General features: G+C 52.1%; 1 protein-coding gene across 1 annotated transcript; it reads right to left on the bottom strand.

Moving 5' to 3' along the window:
• Positions 1–1478: 1478 nt before the first annotated feature.
• Positions 1479–17886, bottom strand: Wdr86 (WD repeat domain 86). The gene is made up of 6 exons (XM_038320427.1): positions 17688–17886; positions 9625–9766; positions 6313–6733; positions 3911–4046; positions 1824–1927; positions 1479–1714 (listed from the first exon to the last, which is right to left on the bottom strand). Exons 1-6 carry the CDS (start codon positions 17848–17850, stop codon positions 1538–1540), a joined length of 1143 nt encoding a protein of 380 aa, XP_038176355.1. The 5' UTR covers positions 17851–17886; the 3' UTR covers positions 1479–1537.
• Positions 17887–18524: the final 638 nt, after the last annotated feature.

The raw sequence follows: 18524 nt of genomic DNA, 5'->3' as shown, positions 1-18524 counted from the left end.
AGGGCATCGCTGCCATGCCATCAGGCCCTGACTGCATGTGTCTGCCCACAGAGATGCACAGTGTGGCATGGGCAAGCAGAACCAGCAAGATGCCCTTGCCTGGGTAGGGTATGACCATAGGGGAGAGCTTAAGTGGATGGTTAATGGCCACCAGAGTAGGGTTTGAAATTCTCCTTAGAGTCGAGAGAATATTCCAGAGTTGGCACAAATTGTGTTATGGACAGGGTCGTGGGAAACGGGGTGAGAGTGACTCAGGAGTTGGGGGAGACGGTTTGGGTGCACCAAGAGAGTGTGTTCGGGGAGAGGAATGAGAGTCTGCTGAGACTTTGTGCAGAGTCCCAAAAAGCAGGTGGGGACTTAACTAAAGGTGGCAGAACAGGCAGAGTTTGGAGAAGCAGGGCAGGCATGGAGCGTGCTTATGGAGAGTGAAGTCAGTTACTGATCCTGATTACATTACTTGAAACTGTCTTATGTTGGTTAAAACTGCCATACCTGTGTATTCTCCTGCCACGCTGGCCAACTGGACATGTGTCCTAGATACCTGCTTCCTCCTTATAAAAGGCTAAGCAAGCACTCTGCCCCTAAACTACCCTCCCTGCCTTGGAGTGGCCAGAGGGGGCCTCCAGCTCAGCATTCAAGAGTACCACATGTAAGCCGCCCACAGACACTGGGAAGAGAGTGTGGGGCTCCTCATGTCCTCAACACCAAGCCAAGGTCTCTATGCTATTGAAGTAGAAACCAAGGGGGTTGTGCAGAGTCAATGCAGTGTATTCCAGTGTTTTCCCAAGAACACTGTGCAAAATAGTGTTTCCTGAAGAAAACATGCACAGACCCCATTCTGAGGGAGGCTCCCAGATGGCACCCATCCTTCCTCCCAACCCTCCTGGCAGGGTTCTATCTAGAGGAGATAACGGTAGTTTAAATTTATAAAGGGGTGCTGGTTGTAGTGGCACACGCCTTTTATCCCGGCACTAGGGAGGCAAAGGCAGGCAGATCTTTGAGTTCAAGGACAACCTGGTCTACAGAGTGTGTTCCAGGATAGCCAGGACTACACAGAGAAACCCTATCTCAAACAAATAAACAAAACAGAAAATTCCTGGTTTAATGTCCAAAAATGGGTGGGTACTCCAAGGGTCCTGCCGGGCAGGCTGGTTGAAGAGTGGCTCCCTGGCCTCTCCCAAGGTCTGTGTAAAAGACCTTGGTTCAAGCCTTCTTAACCAGAGGGGAGATAACCCGGGCCAGGTATTGGAGGGCACATACGTGGCAGGCCAACAGGCCTCCAAAAGGAAACCAAACAAAGAATGTAGAGCACTTTGACATGTATTTGAGTTGTTCAGGAGGAGTCTGTGGCATATAACTTGTCAATGGCTCTTGTAAGAAGTCCCATTTCCTCAGCAGAGAGGGCCTGGCAGCATAAGACATCAGAACTGGAGGCAGGCCGGCTGAACTTCCTGCCTGCAATCGCAGACTGCTTGGGAAAGCCTAAGGATAGAGAAACAAGCCAGGCCCAGACTCTGGCCATCTCCTCTCCAGGGACTCAGGCCGGCTGCAGGGGCACTGGGGCTGCACAGGCCACCTTGTTGCTAAAGAGGCGCGATAGGCTGCGCTTGGCTGCTGCTCTGCGTGGCGAAGGTGGCACCGACTGGAGTCCACGTACATCCCAGAGACGCAGAGCACCGTCATGAGATGCTGTGTAGAGCACCTGACCATGGACCTGTGGGCAGGCGGGACAGCTGTCAGCCATGAGCAGGCCCCTGGAGTCTCCTCCCATGGGAAGCCCCTTGCTTCCCTGGGGCAGTACAGAGCTGGGCAGAGACTCCTACCTGGAGGCAGTTGATGACAAAGGTGTGGCCTCGGAACACCCTCTGCAGCACTCCTGACTGGGCATCAAAGGCCCGGGCGCAGGCATCCCCACTGCCTGTGAACACTGTGGACACACAGCAGTACACTGGACCCTTCCTGGCTGCCACCTCCCCGGGAATGGGACCTCCACCTGCCCCACAGAGACATCCTAAGGGTCAACTGGGAAACATCTGGAAGCCTTCTGAAGGGAAGCTGGGCTCTCAGTCCTGTGAAGTCAGGGAGGACACTGAGGGCTTCGGAACACCTTTGCTGTGAAGATGCTTTTGCATAGTCTGGCTGCCATGCCTTCCTTGACTTCAGTCAGCCTGTGCTGTCCTGAGTGGCCCTGTGCCAAGTACCCATCTTACTTCTCTGCCTTGTTTCTAGGACACCACATTCTGCAGGCTCTGCCTTGCCCATCCATCACCTGTCCCCAGGGCCAGCCCATCCACCCTCCTCAGGAATGTGGCCTTGAAGCAGAGCCTAGACCCCATCTGTCCCTACTGGGGGTCTTCCTCTGTCAAACTTCATGCGCTGGCATCAAGGGCACCACGGTCTCTGGAATACCTGCTGAGACAGATGGCTAATTGTCATCCCAGTTCCTGCTGCAATGATGGGGGCCTGTGATTTTTTTTTAATCAGTACTGATAAGGCCGGCCACCTGAAGTAAACTATGGGAATTTGGTGGTTCACTTACCATCCTACGCTGACTTCCCCAGAAGCTACCCTCCAACACCAGGAGGCCAACAGTTCACATGGTAGACAATGCAGGAAGCATGGAGGTGATAGGGACGAAACCACACAGGGCCTTTTAGTGAGCAGGGTGGCTCAGGTGGGGGTGGGGGAAACTAGGTCCAGCTAGGAGGTAAGGATGCTGGACCACACACCCTTCAATACCCGTGGTGAGAGGGTGCTCCTGGGTATCAGTTCCCAGCAATCCTACTTGCTTAGCTTTAGCTGACACCTTGACACAACCTAGACTCACTGTGGGGAAGAGTCTCCTCAGTGCAGAATTATCTGGGTCAGGGTAGCCTGAGTCACATCCTAGTTGTGACTTAAGGTAGAATGACCCTGAATGTGGGAGGTGCTTCATGGGCTGGGCCCAGAACTGCAGGAGTGAGGAAAGTGAGCTGAGGGAAGTAGGCAGCACGGGAGCACTCACTTCTCCACGTACTGTGAGCATCTGACAAGCTCTGGCTGCTATGGCCTTCCTGCAACCTGGATTTGTAAGACAAACCCCTTCTTCCCTGTGTTGCTTTTTGTCTGACTGTGATAGCAAGAGGAGAGACCCCAGGCCACCTTGTGTTAGCCACTTGGGCTGCTCCTGTTTTTTCTTTGGTATCTATTTCTTACACTTTCCTGCTTTGGTCTGTACATACTTGCCCTTTTCTTAAAGCTTGAGGGTGCACAGGGCTCAGGGGAGGGAGTTTCCTTGCTGGGTTTCCTCAGTTCCTTCCTTGCCTCTCCCCAAACTCAGTAGCAGGGTCCAGCCCCCGTGCAGTTGCTGGGCATCTTGAGAGTAAACAGGGTCGGGAGCAAAGCACATTCAGTGGTAGCCTTGTTGGCAAAGAACCAAGATCCATCATAGTGAGAGGGGCCTGTGGAGAGTGACTTCAGCACAGCTGTGCCCATTGTCACCAAGGGGAGGCCGGCCGGCAGTGTCTGGGGGTTAACCACTTTGTGCTAAGTTAAGAGAGAGATCCTCAACCATGGATACGGGAGGAAGGAAAAATAACTTCTTCACGTCAGGCTAACTCCTAGGGCATTTCCACTGGGAAGACAGTAGTAAGCCCAGCCCTATGGGAGTCTAACATCTGCTTCTGTTAGGGGCTTTTGATGGACAGGCATCAGTGAAGCTGAGAATGTGATGAAGGCCCAGATGTGTGACCATCTGAGACCTAGGAGACAGCTTCCTCCCTACCCAACGAGCCATTCACCTTCAGCCCTCTCTAAAGTGGAAAGGCAGCTGGGCTCAGGGACAGCAAACCATGCAGGCATGGGAGTCAGGAGAGGAAGGTAGGGTGGGCAGACTGCAGTGGCGTGGGCAGTGCCAGGACAGATCACTTACAGGTGCCAGCATGGTACTTGAGGGCGCTCACGCTGTGTCTGTGTGCCGGAAACGTGCGCACCCTCTCCCCAGTGTCAGCCAGCCAGCACTTGACAGTCCTGTCTGCACTGCCCGTGTACAAGAGCCGGTCTGTGAGCTGTAGGAGAAGCAGAAGGGCCAACCTTTTGACCTTGGTGGCCAGGTAGCCCTCAAATCATTATCTACAAGGTAGAAAACATTGACAGGTCTCAGCAGGGAAAAGCAGGGTGACTCTGGAAGGTACTCTCCACCACCCACTGCAGCACCAGTGAGTGCCGGCTCCTCTTTCCCCAGTAAACCTGGGCTCAGAGGGCAGAGTGTCCTCAGCCCTAGAAAGCCCAACAGACCCCAGACAGAACCCTACCTATGCCAGACATTGCCCTGCAGACCTTAGATGGAGCCCTGCAGATTCCAGACAGTGCCCTCAGACTCAGACAGAGACCCCTAGTTCCCATACAGCCCTGCAGATCCCAGGAAGAGCTGCGCGCTCCGCTCAGTCAGAGCCTCTCCCTTGGTGCTCCTCTTCCACAGACTCACTAGTAAAGCCTTGGTCCCCAGCTGAAGGCGCTCGTGAGCGGTAGCAGAGCCTCTGGAGAGTCACTAACTGGCAAGCTCAGTGCCCAGGCGTAAACAGAAGCCCTCTGCCCACACACTACCCTCACCTACAGCATGCTCCCCCCCAGAACTCCTGCTAAGTGGGGACACACTGAGTCATGCTCCAGATGAGGGTCATGTCACCTCCATACTCAGCCTCTAGAGACCTGGAAGGCTGCTGTCACCAGTGACGTCTGTTGGGTGAGAGAATTGGTGCCCAAGACTATGAAGGCTGATAGGATATACAACCCCAAACCCTGCAGCAGAAGCAGTGTGCTCAGGCCCTCCTTGCTCTCCTAAAAGCTGAAAAAGTTCTGTCTCTAGAAGAAAAAGGTTCGTACCACCAGAGACAGGAACTCAGCTCAGAAAATACACAGACCTAGGTCAGGCCTTAGGGGTTCTTGTTGATGCTGCTTATTTTTGTGTTTGCATATATGTGAGTTCGTGTGTGTGTGTGTATGTGTGTGTGTGTGTGTGTGTGTGTGTGTGTGTGTGTAGAGTGAGAAAGACTGGTGGTCACCCTCTGCTGACCCTCAGGCATCCTGAGTTCACTAATTAGGTTAGGCTGATTGGACAAGTCATAGGGATCCACCTGCCTCTGCCTCTCCAGAGCTGGGATTACTGTCACATGTCCGCACACGCCCCCACACGCAGCTTTTCTACATGGTTCCAGGATGAACTCAGGTCCTCAGCTTGTGCAGCAAACCCCTGAGCCATCTCCCCAGCCCTGCCTGTTTCAGACAGGATTTCACTGTGTAGCCTAAACGGCCGACAGCTTCCCTCCTGGCTTCCACAGCACCAGCATTCCAAAGGTTCTCAGTCACACCTAGCTCAGACAGGCTGCTGAAAGTCCCTTTCTCTACCAGGTCACTTCTGTGGCACCACCTCCCCTTTGTCTGGATAGATTTTCATGAATCTTCTTTAGTCGACTTAGTGTCCATTTTCCTACCGAGCTCTCCACTGTGGAGTTCTGAATGCATCTCCCACAAAGCATACACTGGACGCTTTCCCCAGTGCAAGAGCGTGGGGTTGAGCCAGGGCTAGGGGTGGTGGCGCACACCTTTAATCCCAGCACGCGTGAGACAGAGGCAGGTGTATCACTATGACTTCAAGGTCAGCCTGGTCTACGCAGAGTTCCAGGACAGCCAGGAGTAGAGTGAGACCCTGTCTCAAAATAAACAATAAATAAATTAATGAGTGTGGGTTTGGGGATGCCTAATAACCGGTATTTTAATAGGTATTTAGTGAGCTGGGTGTGGTGGTGTGTGCACTCAGGAAGCAGAAGCAGAGGAAGCTCTGAGTTCAAGGCCAGCCTAGCCCACAGGGTGAGTCCCAGGACAGCTAGGACTGCGTAGAAAAGCCTTGTCTCAAAAAACAAAAACAGAAAAAAGAAAGAAAAAAAGGTGTTTAGACCATGAGAACTCTACCAACTCCACCTGTGAAAGAATTGAAGGACTCATGATGCTGTGAACAGGTGGGCCAATGGTATGAACAGGTGGGCCAATGGTATGAACAGGTGGGCCAATGGTATGAGTGGGTGGGCCGATAGTATGAACGGGTGGGCCGATGGTATGAACGGGTGGGCCAATGGTATGAACGGGGTGGGCTGATGGTATGAATGGGTGAGCTGATGCTATGAACAGCTGGGCTGATGCTATGAACGGACTGACACTTAGGAACTGCAGCTACCAATGGCTTTAATGCTATGAATGGTTTGAAGCTATAAAGCCTCCTCTTCCCTTCCTCCCACAGTAGGACATGTAGTCTGGCAGCAGCTGGACAGGTCTTACCTCCAGACAGATGACAGAGCCCTGGTGCTCTCGGAAAACCCGCAGCTGCTCCCCGCTCAGGATATCCCAAGCTCGGACGGTGGCATCGGTGCTGCCTGTGAAGGCCGTGTGGCTGGAAACATCCAGCACCAGGCACAGCACCGCGCCTGTGTGGCCCCGAAGGGTCTGGTGGCAGCAGCCACTGGCCACCTGCCACACCTTGGCTGTGTCATCCGTGCTGCCAGTCACTAGGAGCCCACCGCCCATGGCTGCCTCCAAGCAGGGATCACTGGGCAGGTCCTTGGGGGCAGAGTAGGCTAGTGTCAGCACACAGTTGCGGTGGCCCCGGAACTCCTTGGACACTTGCTCTTTGTCCACAGTCCACGCCCGTGCTGTCCGGTCATAGGAACTGCTGAAGAGCTGGTCATCTGCAACAAGGATCCTGTGGGTGAGAGGGGAAGGGGTCAGGCTCAGAACACTGAGGGTCGAAAGAATCCACCTAGCCTTGGCCCTGCAGCTGACACAGCATCCAGTCTCTGTCCTGCTCCATACTCGCTTTCCAAGGTCTAGCCCTAAACACCACACACCCGCCATGTTCCCCCCCCCCCCAACTCTTCCATTCTCAGGTCTTTCTCTGTGACAGACCTGCAAGCCTAACCTTTACCCCAGCAGGGATCGTGTCTCTGGTGCATGGATTCACGTAACAGTCTATCCAAGCCAGACACATCAGAGGAAGAGGGGACACAGAGCATTCTGTTTATAATAGGAAAAAGCCATTCAGAAGGATTGCTTTGAGTTCAAAGCCAACCTGGGTTACATGGTGAGTTTGAGGCAAGCCCAGACTATAGAGTGAGACCTTGCCTCATAAAACAAAAAACAAAAACAATGGGGAAAGTCTAGGGCTACCTGAGACCATCTGGTCACCTTGGGAACAGTCCAGATACAGCAAGCAGGCTGGTAAGGCCACTCCAGAGTACCTACCTTGAGGGCTGCAAGGAATTTAGAAGCCCTTCTGCCACTGTGGCACCAGACTGTGCTCAGAAGCGCACGAGGCAAGCTGCAGTGTGGGATGGGCCTCTGCTGTCTGCTCTGCCCACTCCCCCTCCCCCGCACTGGAGTTCCAGGGCACAGACCAGACTCCAGTCACATGACTATCAGGGGCCGGGAACTCTGGGGTGAGGTATCAGAAGGGGCATTCTTGCAGCAGGCTGGCTTGCCACTGGGTGTGAGGGAACTTAAATGAGGACTAACTGTTGACAACCTGCTCTCACACCGCTAAATGCTACCACCTTCCAGGAAAACACGTTTGTCTTCAGAGAACTTTGCACAGACCTTCCAAGGGCCTATCCACACATGACATTCTTCTTGGGAATCCTTGACTCAGCAGTGTGTGTGAGCTTCATGCAGACCACCCTGTGGCATCCCTATTGTGATCCCAGCACTCAGGAGACAGGCAGGTGGATGTCTGAGTTTGAGGCTAGCCTGGTCTACAAAGCAAGTTCTTGATCTGTTGAGAGTCAAAGAACCCCCTTGACAAGCACCTATAATGTTCTGGGGGGGTTGCCCCATGGTGGGGGGGCTCTGGGGGCACTGGGGTTCTCAGTGGTTAATCAGGTCAACTTGGTGAGATTTAGTTTCGCCGTGGACACGAGCCTCTAGTACATTTGTGACTTTGTAGATTAGGTTAACTGAAGTGGAAAACTTCATCCTAAAGTAGGTGACATCATCCCATAGACCATGGAGAAAGTGAGCTGAGCACCAGCTTGTCCCCCTCTGCTCTCCGACTGGGGGTGCGATGCCCAGCTGCCTCCTGCTGCCATGCCTTCCCCGCCATGGTAGACTGGTTCCCTTTATTCCTTAAGTTGCTTTTCCTTGTGGGAGGGAGGAGTGCCAAAGCAATGAGAAAAGAAACTAACCCAGGTGTTAAGTGGCCCTGGGCAGACGTAGCAGGATGTACAATAGGGATGTGAAAGGATGGTTTGCATGGAGCTCACACATACAGCTCTAAAAACAGACGTGAGTTCCAGGCTCTCGCCCATTTGGGAACACGATCATCAGCGTATGTACCTGTGTGTGTGTTTGTGTGTGTTCTGTCTGTGAATGTGGATTGGACATATATCATGCATTCATGTGGACATTTCTATGTATATGTGCTTGATGCATCTCAGTTATTTGTGTGGTTGTGTATATGTGAATGTTCATACATGTGCATGTTACGTGGATGCTGTATGTATGCGTGAATCCATGTGCTGTGTTCTGTATATGTGGGCATGGGTACTCAACCTCATACAGCGTAGTTTCTGCCTTGTTTAGAGAAGCTTGTGACAGTTCCTTAGTCGGCAACCTGAGAACAAGCTGGTATCTGAGGACATGAACTCTCGCCCACCTACATTGGCTTCTGATTGACGCCTTAGCTTCTGTTTTTGTGTAGGGGTGGGGGATTCTGAGACAAGGTCTCCTGTAAGCCAGGCTGATCTGGAGCTCATTCTGTAGACTAGGCTGGCCTTGGTCATGGATACTGCACTACCTCAGTTTCCCAAGTTCTGGGACAAGACACACAAGTTACCATGCCTAGCAATAATAGACATCTTGCTGGGGCAAGGCCAGTTGAACTGTGAGAGCTCAGTTCTCTTAGATCAACCAACCACCTCCTGTAGACACCTCCAGACTGTCGACACAGCATCCGACGTGGTCTCTGGAGTTTCTGTGAACTCGAGTGGCTAATCTGCCTGTCTGGAGGCCCACACAGCACTCAGGGTCGCCTGGCTGCAGCACATCCTCTCCTCTGTGTCCACACAGAAAGGTCCTTGGGTGTTTCCCAAGTAGGGCCCCTCCTATCAATGTGACTTCAAGAGTCCCTATGCTAGGCATCCGCTTGGAACTTGGGAGCCCAGGGAACTATCGTGTGTCATAAAAATAACATTGAGTTGATCCGGTCAGCAAGCAAATTTCCACTGCTCAGGTCCAACCTAAATTCAACAAGGGAAACATTCAGATCCTAAGGAAGGCTGGGAGACCTTCTGTGGCCACACAAAAGGAAGTTTTTAAAAATATCACCTGCTTCCTCCTTCTCTGAGCCCCAGCTCTACCATGGAGTCACGTGAGCATCTCCTCTGGAATTTGCTCCCAGTGGGCATTACAGCCCCAACACCTCCCCACAGAGGGGCAGTGAGGGTGCGTGGCTCCCAGAGGAGTACAAATGAACACGTTATTAATGCCTTGCTCCTGTAGCTCCTCTGCCCAAACCCTGGCTCCCATAGGCAGCTAGCTACGCTGCTCAAAGTCAGTCCTACATTTCTGTCTTCTTGCTCTACGCCCCCAGACCTGGCTGACCTGTTCACGATGGATGTGTGCCCTCGGTACACCTGCAGACACTGCCCGGTCCTAACGTCCCACCTCCGGATGGTGCAGTCAGCACTGCAGGTGAAGGCGGCTTCATCCTCCAGCTGGCAGAAGGTCACATAGCTCTCGTGACCTACAAGGAGAGGAAATGTGAGCTGACCAGGCTCCAGCTCTTGTTTTCCTATGTATGCAAGCAGATCAATGAGAGAGAGCAGGAGAGCAGGAACTTCTGCGGCAAGTCTGGAAGAGACCAGCCCTCCCCTTGGGCCTACAGACTGGGATCTTACTTTGTAGCCCAGGCTAGGCTTGAACTCACAATCCTTCTACCTCAGCCTACAGAGTGCTCAGGTCCCAGGAGTAAATCATATGTCCAGTGAGACTGTCCCTTTTGTGATTTTTAAGCCTGTGTTTGTACACACATATATACACATGTGTGTGCAAATGGACACATGAAGAATTGTCTGGCCTGCTCTGCCACTGTCTGATTGTTCCCTTGAGGGTCTCTCACTGAACCCGGAGCTAGGCTGAGGACAAGCCCCAGTGATCCTCCTGTCCCTGTCTTCCATAGCACTGAGTTTGCAGGAAAAAAAAAAAAAAACACAAAAACCCAGTTTTTTAAACATGTTCCAGGGAATCTGAATTCAGGCCCTCATGCTTGAGCAGCAAGCACTCTGGCTCACTGAGCCATCTCCCCAGGGACCTGCTCTCCCTTTATTTTGAGACTTTTTTCACACAGCCCAGGCTGGCCTTGAACTCTTTTTTTTTGTTTGTTTGTTTTTTTTTGTTTTTCGAGACAGGGTTTCTCTGTAGCTTTGGAGCCTGTCCTGGAACTAGCTCTTGTAGACCAGGCTGGTCTCGAACTCACAGAGATCTGCCAGCCTCTGCCTCCCGAGTGCTGGGATTAAAGGCATGTGCCACCACCGCCCGGCATGGCCTTGAACTCTTGACTCTGCTGAGTCTACCTCCCACCATTGGGATTAAGAGTTTGGGCCATCACACCCAGGTCTTTCATTTTATTTGAGAATCTCCATTTCATAGCTGGAGTCAAGAAACAGGAATTTCAGCAATCTCCCAGGAAGGATCAGGAGGTCTACCTTTTTTTTTTTTTTTTTTTTTTTTTTTCGGGTTAAGCTTAGCTTGGAAGAGCTTGACTTCCTGGGTTTTAAGAAACAGAATTTTGAGAGGGAAGAGAGAGAGCGCATGCCAGGCTGCTCTGGAAACAATGGGATGATTAAGTAAACCCTGAAGAAACGGCAGATTGTGTTTCCCTGAAGACACAAGTTGATGAAAAAGCTGAGGGCAAAACACAGCCCAGACTATTGCCAGAGTTTATAAATATCTCTCAAAGTTGTCAACTAACTTTCCCTGAGACCAGTCTGCCTCACTCTCCCCAATGCCTCTTGGGAGCTGAGATACCCCAAGAAAAGCAACCAAGGTGTTCCAGGCCTACCCGGTACAGGCCTCCCTAATGACTTTGCATAGGAGTTACCTCCCATGGCCCCCAAATAACTCTGGATGGGCATGACCACCGTGGCCCCTAAGGGCCTTGAGCCAAGGTTGGCAGAGGCCCAGAGCAGCTGCTCTGGCAGCACCCAGCCGCTGACATTCCGTCTACACAATGGGTCAAGTGCAGGAGTGACCTATAAGTTGAACCATGAAAAGGCACTTGAGAGCCACATGTAGCTACTGAATAATGGCACCCTGATTTTGTGGAACTTTGGACGGAGCCTGGTTGTTGAGGACCCGAGGTGTGGGCAGCTTTATAGCATGTTAGGGACAGAGGGATTGAACACACAGACCGAAAAGAAAAGAGGCAATAAATGAAAGCAACAGTTTTCAATGTGAAACATCCTCATCTCTTACTGCAGGCCAGGCTGACCTGCCGGCCCCTGCCCTCCGCCCTCTGCAGCCAGGCACTGAGCCAAGTGAGGATCCCACAACACTCAGGCCCCTACAGGAAGGCAGGCCCCTCTCTCCAGTCTCCCGTCACTCCCCAATCAGCAGACACACCCACTTGGGTCATGGGTCAGAGCCTGCCAGCAGAGGGCCTGAACTCTGTTGTGCCTGTCTCTTGTCCACCCCCAAAATCTGCACCCCACCCCAGTACAGCAACCAGTGCCATCAAGAGACAGATGGGTCAGACCCAGGGCTGGTGGGGTCACCACAGAGGGTGGGAGGAGCTGTGTCTGCCAGCTCTGGGCCTATCACCTCCTGGGACCTCAGCTTTCCGCTGTTGGATTTGTGCAGAATAAGCAAAAAACGCCAAGCTGAAAGTAAATATTTTTGAAGGGATAAAGAATGCAGATAAGACGAAGTTATTGCATGCAGTAGAGCAGCCCTGGGGACTCCTGCTAAGGCAGCCTTCCTGGGCACTGAAGACTTGCCAGAATCTGCTGCTTCCTCTGCACACAGGAAAAGTGGCCCAGGACCCAGGGCTGCAGGGGACCCCAACCACAACAAGCCTCGGACACAGTAGAAAATGAGGCCTCTTTTCCCTTTTTGTGCCCCAGGGTCACGCAGTAAAGCAGCTGGTCACCCCAACTGTCACTGGTGACAGGGTTGGCACTACCTACTAACACTTCCTTCCCCCACCGTCGGGAGTGCAAGCAGGTATTATAACTTGTGAAGAAAGGGAGGCTTGCCAGGTGGCCCCTGGTCCTCTGACTTCCAGGAACTTTCACACAGTGGGAGACTTTAGGCTGAAATGTTACCCTGGGCTCTGACACAGAGGGCTGCTTCAGGCTGGCTGTGGCCTCTCAGGTCAAGGTCCCCTTGCCCCAGAGGAGCCTTCTTCACGGCTGCCTCCAGGCTGTTGTAACTACAGCTCCCCTGGGAGAAGCGATGACCCAAGGGCTCTAATTTCCTATGTATACTCTGTCCACTTTGTAGTGTTGCTTTCTTAGATGCTGATGAATTGCCCTCTATAGAGGGCGCCAGGACCCCGTCAGGTGACATCTGGTCCCCAGATGTGCCAGAGTGGACACTGTCCAGAGCACCAGGACCGTCTGCAGGCTGTCACTCGGAACTGAGGATCAATCACATCAGGGCTTCCTGGGTTTCTGTGTGGCAGTCAGGCCCATCTGTCCCCAGCTGCCACCTATCTAAGTCCAGACCTATTCCTTCAGCACCAGTCTAGCCATGGCCCTCCCCACAGCCTCACCCCCCACCCTGCCACCCTTCTTCTTAGCCTTCTGAGCAGACCACAGGGAGCCTACCACTCAACCAACAGTGGCCTCCAAAGTGCTGTCCCTAAAACAGATGACATTTTCATGGACTTTGAGCAAATATTGATTTGCCTGTGTGGAGCAGCCCTCCTCTATGCCTTGTAAGGGCCTGGATAGACAGCTCAATGGTTAAGAGTACTGGCTGCCCTTCTAAAGGACCTGGGCTCAGTTCCCAGCACCTACAAGGCTGTTCATAACTATCTGTAGCTTAGTCCCGTGGGTTCTGACACCCTCTTGTGGCATCAGGCACACATGTGGTACCTAGACATGCATGCAGGCAAAACATTCACATATATAAGATAAAAAAAAAAAACTAAAAATAAAGTTTAAATGTATGATTTGTTAACTCACAAGAAAAACAAAACAGCCAAGCAGTGGTGGCACACGCCTTTAATCCCAGCACTCGGGAGGCAGAGGCAGGCGGAGCTCTGAGTTCGAGGCCAGCCTGGTCTACAAGAGCTAGTTCCAGGACAGGCTCTAGAAACCACAGGGAAACCCTGTCTCGAAAAACCAAAAAAAAAAAAAACAAAAAACCGGGTACCTCATCTCCTCATTGAGCCCCTACCTATGTGCCACTTTTCTCCCTGACCCTCTCAAGGTCAGCAGTTAACTTGGCTTGGTCCCTATCTCAGGCAAGTTCCCTCCTCGAGCTTGCAACCACGAGTGGCTCACAGGGCAAGCTGAGGCCAAAGAAGGATGTGGAGCACCCACAGTAGGCTAGAACCTTCAGGCCAAGTCCCTTACTCAACTGGGAACCCAACAGGGCAGCACAGACCCCTCAGGAAGTTTTCTCAGGTAGGATCCAGTGGGCACTAGCTTCTCTTCCAAAGGTCATGGGTTCTGTCCCCAGAACCCACATGGTGGCTCACAACCATCTGTAACTCCAGTTCCAGAGTATTTGTGCCCTCTTCTGACCTTGGGTACCAGGCACACAATTGGTACACAGACATACATTTAGGCAAAATACCCATACACATAAAATAAAACTTTTAATTGAAAAAACTGCTGTTGATCCTAGTCTATGAAACTGAACCACATAATAAAGTATACAGACAATATGTCTTACAATATAAGGTGTGAACTGGGCAGTGGTGGTGCACACCTTTAATCCCAGCACTCTGGAGGCAGAGGCAGGGGGATCTCTGTGAGTGTTCAGAGCCAGCCTGGTCTACAGAGTGAGTTCCAGGATAACCACGGCTACATAGAGAAACCCTGTCTCGGAAAACAAACAAACAAACAAACAAACAAAAGCAACCTCCACCCAAAGGAGACACTGACTTAAAAAGCTAATAAAAAGAGGAGGGCGGGGAAGGCTATGAAGACGCCAGGGCTTGCCACACGAGCATGAAGACCTGAGTTTGAGCCCCAACACGCATGTGAAAAGCCAGGCATGCTGATACATATATATGTGCTTGTAGCCCTAGAGTTAGGGAGGTGGAGAGGGTAGATTCCTTAGAGTTACCAGCCTACTTGGTAAGTTCCGGGTCAGACTAACCCCTCCCCACTTCCCTTCAGCCCCCCCCCACACACACACATAAAGAAGACTGTTCCCAAGGAACATCTAAGGTGAATCTCTGGTCTCCATATACAGGTTCATACACTTGCACTCATGTGTGCCAAAAACAAAGGGTGTGTGTGTGTGTGTGTGTGTGTGATAGTGATCCTACTAATATCTCAGGAGAAAGCGACTGGGGAGAACTTACATTTTCTGGGAGGAGGGGGCACAAACAGAAAGATACCAAATAGCCACATTGACTCATGCAAGCTCAGTCATAATCAGGATCTTATAGTAGGAAAAATATCTTTGTCCCTTTTATCCTGGCACAGTTGTGAAATGCTAACCTTTAGAAATGGAGCCTTAGAGTCTTAACCCTGGCAAGACCAGCCTTGACCGGGAATCTTCAACAGTTTGGCCTTCAGTGGGGTGGCTCCCCACTAGACCGGGTTGGGCATCCCTCACTAGAAAGTTAAGTTAAACTGTGTTAGACTGACGGCCACTAAAGCAGGTGTGAAGGACGCTAGGTGTCTGTCAGAGCTGGGTACAAGGATGAGCCCTGGAAACTTGGCAAGACTCCAGAGCTGCCCTGGGACAAGCCACTGGGCCAGAACCAGCCTTAGAAACCTAGACGTTGGAAGGAGAAGCCTCCTGGACAAACAGGAGTCCAGGGCAGCTCTGGAGTCCCGGGCATAAGCGTTCCACAGCTAACCGTGCACTACAACCACCAAACAGCAACTGGAAACACCCACCAAGCCTGGCACCCCGCAGAGCCTCTAATTTCAGGTATTTGGGGGGTGGAGGCACAGGATCTGTATTCCAAAGTTACAAGGTGTGTGTGCTGGCTAGTTTTATGTCAGTCAATTTGACACCAGCTGAAGTCAGCTGAGAGGTGGGATCCTCAAGAAAATGCCTCCAAAAATCAGACTGCAGGCAAGACTACAGGGTATTTTCTTAGTGGTTACTGGGGAAGGGCCCAGCCCATTGTGGGCTTGCTGGTCCTGGGTTCTATAAGAAAGCAGGCTGAGCAAGCCACGGAGAGCAAACCAGTAAGCAGAACCCTTCATGGCCTGTGCATCAGCTCCTGCCTCCAGGCTCCTGCCCTGCTGGAGCTCCTGTCTCGACCCCTTCCTTTCCTCCATGAGCAGTGCTGTAGAAATGTAAGCCTAATAAACCCTTTCCTCCCCAGCTTACTTCGACTGTGTTGCTTCATTACAGCAACAATATTCCCAACTGAGACAGTGACTTTAAAACTTGAGGGTGACCTTAAACCTTGCCTTAAGAAACCAAAATCAGCTGGGCAGTGGTAGTGCATGGGAGGCAGAGGCAGAGATCACAGAGATCTCTGTGAGTTCGAGGCCAGCCTGGTCTACAAGAGCTAGTTCCAGGACAGCTAAAGCTGTTACACAGAGAAACCCTGTCTCGAAAAACCACAAAGAAGAAAGAAAGAAAGAAAGAAAGAAAGAAAGAAAGAAAGAAAGAAAGAAAGAAAGAAAGAAAGAGAAAAAGAAAAGAAACCAAAATCACCATTTGGAAGGCAGGTGGATCTCTGTGAGTTCGAGGACAGCCTGGTCTACAGAGCAAGTGCCAGGACAGGCTCCAAAGCTACACAGAGAAACCCTGTCTTGGAAAAAAAAAAGATAAAGAAAGAAAAAGAAAGAAAAAAAAAAGAAAAGAGAAAGAAATCAAAAGCAAAGCCAGGTGGTGGTATACTGCACACCTTTAATTTCAACAGACTGGCAAATCTCTGAATTTGAGGCCACTCTGGTTTACAGAGTGAGTTTTAGGATAGCCGGGGATACACCAAGAATCCTATCTTGAAAAAGAGAGAGAGAGAGAGAGAGAGAGAGAGAGAGAGAGAGAGAGAGAGAGAGAGAGAGAGAGAGAGAGAGAAAGAAAGAAAAGAACTAGAATCAAACAAAAAGCCCATTCCAAGGCTCTCCTCTGCGGAATCCTTGGAACCCGGCCTAACAACCTGCACTCCTACAAACCCCCAGAGTCTTTTCTTTGGGAAGCAGTACATGTTCTCCTGGGGTTAACAGCTCTCCTCCTATGTGGGGCCTGTCAGTGAGCGCTGGCTGTGTGGGGAGGAATGTGGACCAGTTTGTAGCCAATTCCCCACCTTCACCCCAGCTCCCAAGTACCTGTCAGTTCAATGCACCTCCCTTTGGGGCCATGAACTGGCTACCTTACACTGTTTTCACATAAAACTGGTAGGGTAGGAATGAAGCAATCTTGAGGCTACCATTCTATCTCGCTGGAAGGGCTTGAGCCAGGCCACCCGGCATTTGCAGATCATGGTGGAAAAGCTGGAGATAAAGAACCATACTTTGAGCAAAAAGCTTAGCATGCCTCAAGTCTGCAGGAGCTAATGCAGAGGCAACAGCGGCCTGAGGGATTCCATACAACAGTGTGGGTATCACCCAGAACAAGGCTGCCCAGAATGGGAACGGAATGAATCAATGGGTAAATAAATAACTAAGACACATTATACATTTCTGTGCAAGATATTCCTTGTCTCATTTAAATATGCAAGATATACTTGACCCCATATCCCAGAAATTTGAATCAATCCTCCCCTTCTGATCACACCTGAGATGAGGCCAAAAAAGAGCTGGGAGAGAGAAGTTTGGGGGAGAAGGAGTTGAAATCTCAAGGGTGTCCCTTAGTACTGGACAAGTCCCTAACAAGGTGACATCGGTCTGGGCTACTAGGGTCACGGTGTGAAGATAGCCCACAGCAGCGTGGAACCTCAACAACCTCTATTGTTACAATGGCCCCCAAGTGGAAACATCTGCCAAAGGTCACCAGGTCAAGGAGTGCTGCAGGAAGTGTTCTTTAGGGTAGGGACGCAAATTCTTTTTGTTTTGTTAAAAATTGTAGTCATGGGGCCGGGCGGTGGTGGCGCAAGCCTTTAATCCCAGCACTCGGGAGGCAGAGGCAGGTGGATCTCTGTGAGTTCGAGACCAGCCTGGTCTACAAGAGCTAGTTCCAGGACAGGCTCCAAAGCCACAGAGAAACCCTGTCTCGAAAAACCAAAAAAAAAAAAAAAAAAAAAAAAAAAAAAAAAATTGTAGTCATGATAAGGATTGCATGGAGGTGGTTGACAAAACAGTCATTAGAGTGCGCGCCCCTCAGTCACCCACACCCAAGCACCCTCGGACTCTCACGGCGCCCCACCAAGAGCTCAAGGGTTGGGTGAGCTCCCCGATGCGAAGGAGCTAGAGCTCCACTCTTCCAGAAGGGGACTGCAGGCCCGAAAGAGTGAGGTCCCGGGAACCGGGCAGGTGAGTATGAAGAGGCTGAAAGGGTCGCGAGCACGCGCGCCGGTCTACCTTGCAGGAGCGCGCAGCACTGGCCGTCTGCGGTGCTCCAGAGGCGAGCCGTTCCGTCCTCGCTGCCCGTCAACAGGCGCTGCCCGTCGGGGCTCAGACTCAGCCAGTTGATGCCCCCGCGGTGGTCCGCACAGACCCTCAATGCCGACCCGCTGCTCCCCATCGCTGGGCGGGGGCAAAGAGGCGCTGTTGCCGGCTAGAGAGCGGTGCTCCAGCGTCCGCACGTGGTCCTGGTGGGGCCCGGACGGACAGCGGCCATCGCGGGGGACCCCCCTCCCCCGCCGCTCCTGCAAAGGCTCGCGGTGCGGCGGGGAAAAGGAACTCTGAATTTCCACCGGTATCCTCCGCCACCGCGACTCCGATGCAGAGCTTCAGGTGATACCTCCCCTCCTCTGAACCGTCTCGGGGCGCGGGAAGTTGGGGGGGGCCGCCTCTGCCTTGGAGTGTACCCACCGGGTGTGAAGCGGGCCGAAGAACCGGAGAAGCTGAGCGCGGAACAATACAGTCCAGCCTGGCTCCTCCTCAGAGACCACCCCCCAACCTGTCCCCTCCCACTTCTTCGGCCGCGCGCCAACCCCCACCCCAAGACGCCCTGGTCATTCTTTGGGAACAGAACTGAGATGCTACTCTGGTCCCCTCTTGGGGAACGCATCCACGTGCTTCACTTCACGTGCGACCCTCCCAGCTGTCTAGGCTAGGTTCTGTTCCCTGCCACTCCAGCTGTCTCTGTTCCCAGATCCCAGGGCGAGGAAGAGGTAGACCGATGAGTCTGGAGTCTTGGGGGTCCCCGATGAAGGGCGGAAGCTGGGGAGCCCCGAGTCCGCCCTCCCTGGGAAA

The sequence above is a fragment of the Arvicola amphibius genome, chromosome 2, assembly GCF_903992535.2.
Source record: "Arvicola amphibius chromosome 2, mArvAmp1.2, whole genome shotgun sequence".
NCBI lineage: Eukaryota > Metazoa > Chordata > Mammalia > Rodentia > Cricetidae > Arvicola > Arvicola amphibius.
Note: the sequence above shows the minus strand (reverse complement) of the source record. Positions and strands in the feature narration are given on the sequence as shown.

Coding starts and splice junctions, on each gene's coding strand:
- Wdr86 (XM_038320427.1), bottom strand. CDS start 17,850: ATGGGGAGCAGCGGGTCGGCATTGAGGGTCTGTGCGGACCACCGCGGG. Junction 9,767..17,687: donor GTGCTGCGCGCTCCTGCAAG/GTAGACCGGCGC, acceptor CTCTCCTTGTAG/GTCACGAGAGCTATGTGACC. Junction 6,734..9,624: donor CACACATCCATCGTGAACAG/GTCAGCCAGGTC, acceptor TCTCACCCACAG/GATCCTTGTTGCAGATGACC.